This window comes from Morone saxatilis, unplaced genomic scaffold (assembly GCF_004916995.1).
Source record: "Morone saxatilis isolate NCDOM2014 unplaced genomic scaffold, NCSU_SB_2.0 Contig1, whole genome shotgun sequence".
NCBI classification, from domain to species: Eukaryota; Metazoa; Chordata; class Actinopteri; family Moronidae; genus Morone; species Morone saxatilis.
In genome coordinates, this window is record NW_023339651.1 from 16,530,927 (window position 1) to 16,544,814 (window position 13,888).

A 13,888-nucleotide genomic window follows, 5' to 3' on the forward strand; every position below is an offset into this window, starting at 1 on the left:
GACCCTGCACCTGATGTGTGAGAAAGAGAAATGTACTGTGCAATAACTTGGATGGTTATAGCCCACACATAATCTCAGTGTGTGACATTTTGATGGCAGTTTGCCTAGATACAGAAGTGATACATTTTGAACACTAAATCACATAATAACTGCACAATGATAAAGTGCTCAAGGGGTTGTTCATGAGGTTTATTTTACCCTCAAGGACTGTAAATATGTCATTTAGAGTAGGGAAATATGGGAAATATGCTTATTTGCATTCTTGGCCAGAGTGAGATGAGAAGATTGATACTACTCACGTCTGTTCATTAAATACGATGATACAAGGAGACGGTTTTTATTAGCTAGCATAAAGACCAGAAACAAGGTTTAACAGCTTTGGCTCATCCAAAGGTAAATTAGTTTGCCTATCAGCACCTCTAAAGCCTGCTAATGAACACATTATATCCTGTTTGTTCAATTTGTACAAAAAGCCCCCAAAGTTGTGGTTCCACAGGGGTTATGACAAGACTCTATGTACTTCGGCTGAAAGACAACCTAGCACAGTTATGAGATGTCTGTGTTACTGAACATGTTAATTAGTGTGCTTAAAGCAGCTATAATCAATATTTTAATATTAACAATGTATCAAATGACAATGTGAAAACAGTTTTCAGAGAATTATCACCAGAATCTGCAGCTCCCCTCGGCTTTATAGTGAGTTGAAGTTCACTGTTTAGCTGTCCGAATGCAACCTTACTGTTTTAGTTCACGCTCACCAATCTCATAGTGCTAACAGAGCTAAAAGGAGGTGACCAGGTCAGGTGGCCAGAAACACGATACACAATGATAATGTTTGATGTGTAACAAGCACCTGTTCAACTTAAACAGTGATGATATGTCATTGATGTGTACACAACGTGTTACTGCTGCACCCAAGTGTCCAAAAAATCAGGTATGACTTAAGATTTATTAGCTCATCAGTGGGGCTTTTTTTTTACCTTTGGACAGAGATTCTAGCTTTTATGCTAAGTCAAGCTAATGGCCAGCTGGCAGCAATATTTAGCATACAGACATGGGATCATATGAATCTCTCCTCTAACTCTCGCTGAGTAACTGTACATTACTTAGAAGAAGACACACTGTCTCGGAAGAGAAATTTTTTTCTATTGTCTCTGACTTATCTTGGATTCGATATTTGCACTCAGAATTGTCTCAGACTTGGCCATTGGTCTTGCCAAATATTGTAGTTAGTCTCAACTGAGTCCAGAAATATATTGTTTTTTTTTCTGAAGTAACTTCCTCCTTCAAAATACAACCATTGATGATGTGTGCGTTTTCAGAAAACAGGTATTGATTTAATTCAAAATACATCTAGAACAGGTATTGACATTGGCTTACCAGGCCGCCAATCAATGTCTCTTGCAATCGTATGCCTGGATGCCAAACCTCATCTCACTGGCAGTGGCAAAAGCATTCGTCTTGTTCTTGACTCTGTTTCTCTCATTTGGACTTGGTCTTGACTCAGTTCCGACTAGTCCTGGCCTTGGACTCAACAAAGGTGGGCTTTTTTTTACAGCACTGTTAAAAAATCCTTACAGAATAATGCAGAACCTTCACATAAAAAGAAAAAAAAATGAAACACCTTCAGTTTTAATCAGAGTCTACTTTGGATCACATTGAGGGTGAAGGTAAAGAAACTATTTCACTCAGCCAGGTTAAGAGTGGAAAAACTTTCATTAAACCTGAAACTCCCTGTCTTAAAAGGTGCTACTCGCATACCAACATTTCATTAGTGTGGAGTTTTAATGGACCATTTTAGTGTCCAGTGCATGTTTAAATGTCATTTCTCCGTCCTTTTCACTTAAAAAAGAGTCAAAACACTGAATCTTTGTTAAGATATTTTTCCATTAAAATGAACAAATGTAATATATAGATGCACAAAATAAGCCGTTTGAAGCTTTGGCCAAAAAAGATCAGCACTGTCCTTTAGAAATCCATATTGGTCAAAACCATAGGAATTAACTCTTGAGTCATCAAATCTCCAAACATTGTCTTATAAATTCTGTGCCAATCTGCGTAGTCCTGTTTTAGTCCATATGGCCAAACATTTGAAGGGTTTCCTCCTCTTCAAGGCCTGGTTAGTGTTGTGTAGATAGGCTGCTCCCAGCCGGAGGGAGGACTGTGTGGAGGTGGTGCCAAGGCCAGGCTGTTGATAAGCGGTGTGGTGTAAGGCCTGCGAGAGGAGTGAAAGTACGGGTACTGATACAGATGGGCAGGGTACCCAGAGAACGCGCTGTAGAAACTGGAACTTTGAAGGTCAGTGTAGTCAGATTGGTTGGTGGAAGATGAGGAGGAAGTGGAGGAAGGGCAGATGCCAGAACCGAGAGAGGTGTACTCAGGTTGTGGCGGTGGAGGTGTGGAGGTGCAGGAGCTGCTGTAGTGACCTGGGCTCATCTGCTCAGTTTTGATCTGAGGTTTTAGGCTGGTGTCCTCGTGGAGCCCATGTGGGTCACGACTGGAAGAGGATGGTGGCATTCCTGTGGAAGTCCCACTTTTAGGTGTCCAGGTGGAAAGGCTGTGGGAGTGAGTGTGGATGTTAGGTAGGGTGAAGGATCCAGAAGGGTTGTTATGTCCGTGGCTGGTATCTGGTGGGGTTAGAACAGTGGAGCTGTGGCTGTTGGGAGGGAGGTACTGATCAAATTCATGGACGTCAAATCCGTCAATGGTGCTGATGACGTCAGTGCTGAGCTCTGAGATGTCCACATTACTGAAGTCGATGTTCTGGCGGGTGGTGGGAGGAACAGTGGGAGGAACGGAACCAGCACTGCTGTCCACATGTTTGTTGCCTGTGTGAAGGTCGGTTTTAGGGGTAGTGGGAGGTGTTGGAGGTCCATGAGACTGACCTGGAAACCAAAACCAAGGAAACACTAATCAACATATTTTCATGCTGAAGCAGAAAAGGTGAAATAGGTCGATTGTAACATTGCTCTTATAAAAAGTGTATTCAAATTTAATATCTGGATGGTATCAGTCATCTCACCGGTCCTGTCTGGATGGTAATGATGGTGCACCTCCCCTACGCCAGTCAACCTAGCCACCCCTGGTTCTGTCTTATACAAGCCCTGTTGATGTTGCTGCTGGACTAGTCCGGGCCTACAGTCCCCCTGTCCCAGTTTGGTGTTCTTACGTCTCCGAGGCTGGTACTTGTAGTCTGGGTAGTCTTTCTTGTGCTGCAGCCTCAGTCTTTCTGCCTCCTCAATGAAAGGACGCTTTTCTGTTTCAGAGAGAAGTCTGAGGAAAAGAGGAATGAATTGTTGAATAATTGAAAGTCCTTTTAAATCAATATATTATACATAATAAATATATTTATACATATATTTACTACTTTACTACCAAATAAAAGAGTTTATAAATGGTTATGAAACAGTCTCATTTTAATCATGATGTCTCTATAAAGTCTCACGCTGAGGTCACAAAAACATAACGATTTCTATATTCAAGTGATTATATACTACTGAAAACACATTTTATGAATATTATATTTCATTTCTGCCAAAAGAGCATCCTAAATGTTACACGTTGGACCTTTAAGGATGAATGGACAGATGTTGCGAGTTCCTGAGCTAAAGCAGCTCTGTTCCTGGACAAACCAAAGACTCCCAGAGCATCCGTCAGCTTTTGGAAGTCATGTCACCTCTTTCCTTTTCTCCAGCCATGGCCACAGCAGCTGAAGGCCTAATTTTTCCAGAAAACTGTGTTGCTTGTGAGATCTTCTGGCTCCCCAAATTGGAAATTTGGCCAGGAATCTATTTGCATGCAGTGCAGGACTCAGACTGTCTGAGAGTCATTGGTGAAAAAAATATAAGGGACACCAGCTACAGATGTTGGGGCACCAGCACACAGAAAGTTTTGACTATTTAGAGGCCAAACAGTTTTCTAACAAGTAGGACAGCCTGAATGGCACTGCATCACATTGTGAAGACTGGAACCAAGAGGGCACTTCCTCATAATGATCTCGACAGTAAGATACTTCTTACATGGTAGTCCAACAATATAACATAGTATAACATACAGGGGTTATTCTATGTAGTACTGTAATTAAAGTAAATTTGTTAAAAATGCTCACATACCTTTACTTAAGTGACATTTTAACTGCAGGACTTTACTTGTTATGGAGAATCTTTATATTTTTACCTTTACTTAGGAGGTGAATACTGGCTGCATTTTAAATTTAGTTAGATTGCATTCCAGTAGAAATTGAGCTGACCGACAGAGAATATCAGTTTGGCTATGTCTTTACTTTGGTCTTTTATTAAACAGTGTTTTTGTATTGCACATGCAGGGAAAAAAACACAATTGACACTCTGTAATTCTGCATCACTTATTTACCCTTTGCAAGTATTAACCCATCAATTTTTTTTTTACTTGTATGCTACATTTAAGCGCATTAATGACCTTCATTCAATAACTTAAGTAATACTGTTTCATTGCATGTCAGAAGAGTTGTCACATTTTCAAAAAGGTAAAACAGAGAAACCAAGAATTTGGCTTGGAAACACAAACAGTGGTGGTCTGGACAAACTGCTCACTAATTTTGAGACTCTATTGAGCTCTGTTACCCACCGCCACAGTTTGCCCAGAGTCTTGCTGAGCTCAGCGTTGTGCAGATGAGGATACTGGTCCGCCAGTTTCTTCCGCGCCGCTTGCGCCCAAACCATGAACGCGTTCATCGGCCGTTTCACATGCGGTTTGCTCTTCAGCCCTCTCTCCCCTTGAGAGGGCATGGGTACCAGCGACCAGTCATAACCTTTCAGCACCTGAGACACTGCGTCGCGGATGCAGGCAGGGAAGCGTTCATCCTCCATGCAGCTCTCCGGTTTGTGCGTAAAGCCGGGCTGGCGCGCTGCCTCCTGCGCGTCGGAGCCTGCCGGAGAGGTCGGGGACTCTGAATCAGATCCATGATGGGACATGGAGCTGTCGCTGCCTGAGGGGCTGTGCGGATGGTCTGTCAACTTGTTCTCTTCTGTCATTCTTGGTTGATATAAAGTTGCTGGATGGTCTCGTGTCTCCGGAGAACTGTGCAAGAGCGTAAATGCGCACGCCTCCGTAGGAAGACTGACCGAACCCTAAATCAGGTAAAATCCCAAATTTCTTGTCCTGAACTTTCCATTCCTTTACACAACCTCTTCCACAGCCAGACAACGTTTGAGCAGCCTCTATTTTCTTTTTAGTTCTTTAACTCTCCACCCCTCGTGTCCCATTGGCTTTGCAAAGTTTTACAAGCAGAGTTCCTCCTAGTTCGACATAACGCAGCAGCAGGAGGCAAATCATTGTTAATAGTCAATATTACAGTTATAATTTAAATGTAATGATGTTTTGGAGTCTACCAATGGCTGCATATGATCTGTCCAAGTTCAGAGTCAGACTTATTTCAATGTCATACTATTTCCGGACATAATTCTACCTCACTACATTTCAGAGACACTTTTTAATATGAAAAAGACGAGCTCACGATGTATCACACTGTTATCTAAACTGCCGACCAGTATAAATAAGTACTTCAAGTCAGCGCCACCGTGTGCACAAATGAATGTATAATAAATCATAATCCAATCATTTAAATAATATTAATAAAAGTATTAATACATTAATAAAAGTCTGTCGTATTATTATTATTATTATTATTATTTTATTAATAATAATAATAATAATAGTAGTAGTAGTATTACCACAGACCTATATGTCCCAAATAAGACAGTGATTCTACTGTTTTTTATTCTTATTTATATTCTGTTATGATTTTAATTCTAAACTAACAATAATAATAACAACAACAACAACAATAATAATAATAATAATAATAATAATAATGCACTTCCGCGTCTGTGTGTTCACGTGACCGTGAAGCCCGTGAACATGGCGGCCACCAGTGACAGTTCAGGCAGCTCTGTGAGGAAGAGACGAGTGGACAGCAGTAAGACAGGGACAGGGGGCGCAGACAGCAGTAAGACAGGGACAGGGGGCGCAGACAGCAGTGGGGGACATGGAGCAGAGACAGAGAGGACAGCTCGGGCGGTACACACCGGGACTTACTGGCTCACTCGCATCGTGCTGCTGCGCTCCGTCGCCTTTATTTACCGTAAGCATGTTGACGTTCAGCGCTCAGGCACTCTCACTGACTTCAGATCAGATGTGCAGTCATTATTGTGGTTGTAGCCTTTTTTGTCTTTAAAAACTACAAAATACAAACACCTTTTTAAGTGAGCTAATGTTCAGGTTCTTTAAGTTGGTGTAGCTGTTACTGGAGGAAGAGCTGCCTTTATTTATGTACAGGTTATTGTCCTTTAGTGACAGGTCTTTTATTGAGGTGAAGTAGTAATACCTCAGTGTAAAAGTTTTGCTTTTGAATTGAACTGAAGTAGCAGTACAGAACTATTGGCAGACAACTGTATATACAGAGTACCAGAGTGAAAGTACTCATTAAGGAGCAGAGGGTTATCATATAGTGTTGGATTACTAATCCCAATCACCATGTTGATGTAGTCTCTAGTGGAGGTGGAGGGAAGGTTTACAGATTTATGTTAGCGTTCCTCCACCTCCTCGTTCCTCCTAAAACCTGGAACTGAGTTAGCACTTGAACACTTCCGGTTCCCTCTCCTCAAAGTCTTTGGCGACACATCATACATCATATACATCAGCAATTAACCAACATGTGGATTTTGTCCTGAAACGAGCGGTTAAATGAGACGACACAGGTTGTCGGGGACATTAAATGTCAGCCTGGCGAACATAGAGACTCGTGTTCTCACTAGTCCACCTTTACATTCACATTGTGTTCGTACTTTCCAGCTTGTAGATTTTAGTTACATGATTTAATTATCAGTAGTAGAAGATGATCTTGCTTAACAAAACGTGTTAGTGTCATAAAACTTTGTTTACCACAGAGCACATTTTCTGCAATAACAAAACAACCCAATGTGAAATCCCTTTGGTTTTTGGATGAAGGGACCAGGTTGATGTTAACTTCCGGGTTGGCTTACAAAAATAGGTCATCCCCGCTCTATTCCTGAGCTCCCTGACCACAATGTCAGTGCAAATGAACTTGAACTCTACTCACAATGACTTTATCCCACCTGGTCAGGAACCTTGTCTCACCTTCCTGTTTCCATAACCTGGATGGAAGAGTTTCACTGTTTTGTATGGGGCACACCATGGTCTCAGACTTTCTGTAGCTGATCCTTTTACTGCATCACATCTGGCTCACTCACTCAGCAGCAAATAGTTCACAACCACCCACAAAAAGCAGCAACTTTTCATTTTAAAATGTGTCTTTTTTTTTGTCTCCTCTCTTTTGTAGTCGTGGCGTTCAGCGTTGCTTACAACCAGAACAAGCAGCTGATAGGCGAGCGAGGCCTGATGCCCTGCAAGAACTTCCTCAACAGCGTTAAGCGCTATGTCGGGGGAAAGATAGGCTCGGCCGCCTTCGCGTACACGCCCTCCATCCTCTGGTTGTTAGACTGGAGCGACATGGACGCCAACCTGGATGCCATTGCCCTGGTTGGGATGGCGCTGTCTGCGTTTGTCCTGGTGACGGGAATGGCCAACATGGTGATCATGGTTACGCTGTGGGTGCTTTACCACTCCCTGGTCAACGTGGGGCAGCTGTGGTGAGTCTGGGATATACACATATAAAAATACTTATTTAAAACTGTGATTATATGTAAATGACAGTGAGCTCTGTGTTATATACAGTTTTTCAAAATAAAACAATTAGTTTCATATTCAGTTTTTAAAATCCTACTGTCCTTCTGCTTCTATTCCCTCATAACATAGTAGTTGTTTTAAGCTGCACAATCAGTATTTTATACATTAACAAACATGAAAGGGATTGCTCAAAGTTACAAACAGATAAAGCCTTATCACCCAACAGTTTTTCTCAGCTCTTTGGAGCCTTTTAGTCTATTTTGGATCATTGTTTTGGTTTAGAGGCCCGTGATGCACTGACCGCCCAGCACCAAACCGCAGGCAAAGTCAGCAACTAGCTGGCGAATGTGGCCAGGGCCAGGTACTTTTCTCAGGAGTTGGTGGAGGCCAAAAGGAGAGCTAAAAGAGAGTAGATATGGACTGAAGCAGAAACACGACTCCAGATGAATTCTTATTCAGTCTCTGTGTCTGCTGGATGTGTAAACAGGTATTTTAGGGGCGAAAATTTGAAGTATTATTGCTTTAAATTAGGGAAATAATCTCCAGTTTCGTCCAATTTAATTAATTTGAGCTATGTTATTCTAGTCCCTTAGTTATTCCATCACAGACTAGGGATAATGAATTCAAAATAAATTATTATAATTTTTTGTCATTATTATTAGTATTATGAACTGATAACTTATTGGCCCGATAATTATTGTTGGAGTTTTCTGTCCACATTGAACATGCTAGAAAATGTCATCATTACATTGAAAGTAGTAAATAAATTTCTTTAATTGCCATAAATAAAGGACTGGTTTAACATACCGACTTTATAAAGGTTATAAAATATCAGTGTTGTACTTTCAGCTTGTTCTGCAGCCACTGCATGTAAAGAAGAAATAAACAGAGAAATTTTCGCTGTTTCATTACAACCTCTTAGTTTAAATATTAAAGATGCATCAATTTCTTATATCTCTGCCCTTTTTATTTTCTTCTCTTTCCAGGTATTCCTTCGGTAAGTGAACCAAACACCAAGGGCCTCGCAGTTTTCAGCATTAACACAAACTCCAGGACTGCTTCCTTTGTTCCTCCACAGCATTTTGTGTGAGACCGCAGGTTTGGATGTTATTTTAGTTTGTTTATGGGCAAACTAACGTGGTAAAGTCCTTCAAACAAAAGACATATCTATCCAAGTATGATTCTATAGGGTATTGATCTCAATTAGAAGAATTAGAAGAAACCCTCATTGTAGAGTCATGGATCATAACCATAATACAGTACAATCACTGCACATAAATCTACTTTAATGCATATACTTCTCACTGCATCTTTCTTACGATTGTTTCCCAAATTGTTTACAGCCAGTTATTGGGTTAAAACACACTCACTGACAGAGTTGAGGTTTACTGACGTACAGTACATTGCCTCCTTAATGGGTGAACCCAGTAATGAAGCTAATAGTAAAGAGGGAAGACAGAGAGGAAAGAAATAAGACGGTATGAATAGGAGGTTGCATGCAGGGCTCCGGCCCAGATAAGTGGCGAGGTCAGTGGCAGCTCTGTGATTGGTTAATGACACTTTGTAGTCAGAGACGCCAGGCCAATGTCTGTGGTTGGGAGTTGTGGCTTCCATTTCTCTTTTTTAAAGAGAATTTTCTCTCACTCTCACTGTCTCTCCTCACTCCCTATTTTCTTTTGGACTCGCTGTCACCCTATAGCTGACAATGCAGCTTTAAGCCTGCAGACTAGGCTCCTCCGATTGTCTAGACTGCAGACCAGAGGCCATGGGTTGTTGGTGTTAGGAGCATTAGTCTCTGGAATAGCACGTCTGGCAGACATTGTGCAGTGCTTTTTGAAATGTACTGCTCTAAAATTACATTTTTAAAAGGTAAATCTATTATTGATGAATCATATTCTCAACTATTGGGTTGCCACGAAATATCAGCAGACATTCAAGGTCCCCAGAGGATGAAACATACTGGCTTAAACGATTCTCTGACTTTTTTTTGTGTGGAATATCTCAACATCTATAAGATGTTTATACACTATACAGACATTCATGGTTTCTACAGCTTCTGTCCTTCTGACTTTGGTTGCTCCTTCACTGTACCTGTAGCACCACAATGAGGTTGACATTTGTCGTTTTAAATGAGACGTTTCAGAAACTGTTGTGTGAATTGGCATGAAACTTAGTACATACATTCATGCAGGTCGTTCAGGATGAATAGTAACTTTTTGTTTTATAGCACGGTTCGTGCTAATTGGCAAATGCTGGCCTGCTTACATGCTAAACTAACATAACGAACATGGTAATCATTATACCTGCTAAACATCAGCATGATAGCACTGACACTGTAAGCATGTTAGCATACTGATATTAGCATTTAGCTCTATGTAAATATCTAAGTAAATATGGTTAAAATAAGCTAGTGAGTAAGCATCTGTAGCCATGTTTGAATTGATTAACCCTTTTCTGTATAAAAGTGATGCTGTTTCAGAGAGGTCTGTCCATCACTGCTTGCCATACAGTTTTCACACACACAGCTTTCATCTGTGTGCTGTCCTCAGACACTGTGTTTTTAACCTGAATGTGCTGTGTGCAGCTCCTGTGTGGCACACTTACCCTTTGCTTTAGAAATACACTTTTTTTTCACAAATGACACTGTCCAATTGTCCAGGTTGGGAGAGTCAGCTGTTGGAGACGGGGTTTCTGGCCATTTTCCTTTGTCCGGTGTGGACTCTGTCCCAGGTCCCCCGCTGCTGTCCCCCCTCCCTCATCTGCATCTGGACCTTCAGATGGCTCATTGTTCGCATCATGCTGGGAGCTGTGAGTAAAACATTTTACAAATACATCGAAAGTTTTGCTGCATCTCTCTGGCGAGCGAAACGAAAAGAGCACAACTGCTCTCAACAGAAAATAACAGTGGTTTTTGCTTGTGACTTGGCTGTTTATCTTAAAGCAATACAAATAAATTGATTGGACTTTACTTTTCTTGTTTCTAAAACCTATTCACTGCCACCAGCACCTTGACTAACCCCTTTCCTGCCTGCACAGACACTGATGATATTACTGTCTAGGAGGAAGCAGATATTGTAAATTCAAGCAGAAAGGCATGTACTGTGCACACACACACACACACACACACACACACACGTGGAGAAATAAAATCATTTGCAGCAGTATAATTCCCTGGGATATTCCAGTGTTTGTCCTCCCAATTTTAGATGGCTACTTTTGGAGCGGTGTCTTTGCTATAAAACACCACCAGTATTTGGAAATCCAACCCAAATATAAGGTCGGCTAAACAACATGTCTGGTTGTTTGACAGTTTCCACGGTGAATTTTAGACCACCGGCTCGGTTTTATCTGCCAATCACTGCAGCTACCACAAATCCAGCTGGGCTTTTTCTATTAAAACCATGAAGAAAGCTGAAATACAAGGGGGGGGGGAGACAGCTCACCCCTGGGTGGTGCTCTCAACTGTAAAGACCTCTCAAGTCACAACAATATTCAGAGTTTAGATAGACCCCATTTGAAAACACCTCGTCTTTGCGTACTGTTACAGGGTTGATTACAGAAATGTCATTCTTACCATTGAAGTATAGTATGGTCTGAAGGAAACTTAAAATAAAATACTGAAATTAAGTTTATGGTTTTTGGCTCAGGACATGATATTTTTTTTACCAGTAATATTCGTAAAGTCAGTCTTTAAAGGGGACCTATTATGCTTTCCATTATTGTCTGTCATATATATATATATATTATGTTAGAATGTCATATTAAATGTGGCCAAAGTTTTAAATAATGAGGTAAACATATGTAAAAGTAATCCCCGTGAGCAAAAAGCTCAGGTTTAAGACTGCTCTGAATGCAACATTCCCAACAGTTTTTTTTACTTTATGTGATGAGCCGAGGTTGGCTACTCCAGGAAGAGCACGGTTATTCGACTGAAACACTCTGCTCCGGCATTTATTGTTTTTCCAACCTACTTCTTGTCTTATTTGTGGTCTGATAAACGGTACAGTCAAAGCTCTGTGCTATATTTATATTTTGAGACTGTTGGTTGACATTTAAAGAGAACCTTGTGATGTTATTGTTCAGTTTTTTTTTACGTTTTAGACACTAAAAGGTTAATTGAGAAAGTTATTGGGAGATTAATCAATAATGAAAAGGATCTTTTGTTGCAGCCCTAATAGGCATACGTATGTCTTTTTACAGCACAATATTCACTTAACTTCATTGTCATTAAAGAATGAAAGTCCTAGTTTAAATGAAATCCAACATTATCCTTCATTACTGAATAGATCTTGCATTACTATGGAAATTCTGCTTGGGTTTATTTTGTATTTTTCAACACATGCATGGGATAATTTCCTCCAGTGACATCAGCAGATGGCGTTTGCCCTGTCAGACTGCACGCAAAGCATTTCAAGAAGTTACCATAACATATACTCAAATCTGCTGAAATGATCACTTTCAGGCCAATTGGATCAGCTGATTAGATTTTGATAATAATCCGGGTCTGGAATTTTCACTATGAGATTTTCATTTTTTTGGTCATCCATAACAATGCTACATTCGAGTGGTGGTAAGAATGTTGGACATCCAGAATTTAGCCCTCACATGCCATTTTGTCAGGAATTCAAATCCAAACAATAAACACAGGAAACAAACTGTCACCAAGGCTACGATTTTCACTAAAGTGCTCATGTCTTCTTCTCATCTTGGCTAGCTCTGTGTGAAAACTTAGATTCAAAACATGTAATGAACATTCCTAGAAATTAGATTTCCTCCACATAGACGGACTATAGTGGTAGAGCGCACATTGTCAGAAAGACTCCGTTACAGCGACAGCTCAGTAGTGTTAAGTAGAGCAGAGCCTCTGCCACAGTCCCTCAATGTTTGATCCACCCTGGTCACAGTCATTCATCTGTCTGACAGCCTGCGGTTCACCACTGCTCTCTGAATGCTAAAGCGTTTCTTCTTGTGAGGATGACACGGCTTAGCACACACTTCAAAGCACCTGTCAGTCGTAGGAAATGAGTGGGAGGAAGGGGTGTATGAGCCCACCCATCATGTTTCTTGAGTACGTTTTCACAGCATGACTAAGAAATATCCCGAACTGTCACACGCTGATTACACTGTTTACATGCGTTAATTCCCGATGTTAAGTGACGGCCCTTTCTCTGCGCGCGCTCTCATGGTGGCATCTGTCACATCAACAACGTTTCTAAATGCATTAAGACGTATAGCTTCTATTAATCGTTTTTTTTATTCCGGGACTGATGTTGCATTTCCCCCTTATTATCCTTCACCAGCTGTTGCAGTAATTCATTACAAATACCCATTCGTTTTTAAGACATATCTTTCTATCTTTCTTTAAAAAAAACAAAACAATGAGAGTTTTGTGGAGAAATATGCCATTAATATAGAAGTAATGAAATGTGTGGATAGGAAGAGAAATCAAATCTGCTCTTGTTTCCTTGGTTACCCTTGGAAAAACAACAGCCTCTGCTAAGCTAGATAAAGCACACACACACACACACACACACACAGCAATGGCACAGCAGGTTGCCCAAACACAATCAGTTCCAACATATGGCTGCAAAAAATATAGAAACGTCAGATGGCCATATGTTATGCTAAACAAGAGTGTTGACATAGAAATATCTGCTAATTAATAAATGAATTATCTTTATTGGTGTCCTCGTTAGAACAGCTACATGTGTTAAATATATCGTGACTGTTGTGGCGTGACATTAAGCAGCTAGTGAGCCTTCATTTGTGCTGCAGCAGCTTGTTTACATCAGCATCCTGTGCGGGTAATAAGCCGAGAGGCTACAAAAAGTGCAGCTAATGTGATCTGATAGGACCTCGTTGGCTCATGAACGGTAAAATAAAGTAACTACTCCTGCCGTGTTTACACAAGGGCAGAGCGGAAGAAGCTGTACTTTTTAGTGCTGAGTGGAAATAAGATTGTATGTCAGATGTCAGAAATACATTACCTGGAGATTCAGTAAGGTTCCTCCATTTTGATGGAGGCAGACTGAAAGGACACTAATCAACCCATTAACTTAACAACTCAACTATACTACAACTGCAATACAATAAAATACTATATAGGCAGAATATATATTTTAAAATATTTTCTTTCTTTATTTTGACTTGTTGGAATCTTAGCTGGATGGGGACTCCTTCTCCTTCTTCTCCTTCTCTTTCT

The 13,888-nt window shown here is 40.7% G+C and overlaps 2 protein-coding genes across 3 annotated transcripts in view; one reads left to right on the top strand and one right to left on the bottom strand.

Moving 5' to 3' along the window:
* Window positions 1-414: 414 nt before the first annotated feature.
* Window positions 415-5,047, bottom strand: LOC118329624 (transcription factor Sox-8-like). Its single transcript, XM_035663857.1, has 3 exons — window positions 4,606-5,047; window positions 3,023-3,273; window positions 415-2,885 (listed from the first exon to the last, which is right to left on the bottom strand). Exons 1-3 carry the CDS (start codon window positions 5,010-5,012, stop codon window positions 2,110-2,112), a joined length of 1,434 nt encoding a protein of 477 aa, XP_035519750.1. The 5' UTR covers window positions 5,013-5,047; the 3' UTR covers window positions 415-2,109.
* lmf1 (lipase maturation factor 1) overlaps window positions 4,979-13,888 on the top strand; it is a 27,863-nt gene continuing 18,953 nt past the window's right edge. The window contains exons 1-4 of one of the 2 annotated variants that reach the window (XM_035663847.1): window positions 4,979-5,117; window positions 7,340-7,649; window positions 8,673-8,683; window positions 10,346-10,494. In XM_035663847.1, the coding sequence (XP_035519740.1) occupies window positions 7,399-7,649; window positions 8,673-8,683; window positions 10,346-10,494 (411 nt within the window). In that variant the 5' untranslated portion in view covers window positions 4,979-5,117; window positions 7,340-7,398. Of the gene's footprint in view, window positions 5,118-5,887; window positions 6,122-7,339; window positions 7,650-8,672; window positions 8,684-10,345; window positions 10,495-13,888 lie in introns of those variants that run through there. The other variant, XM_035663840.1, reaches the window with a different exon arrangement.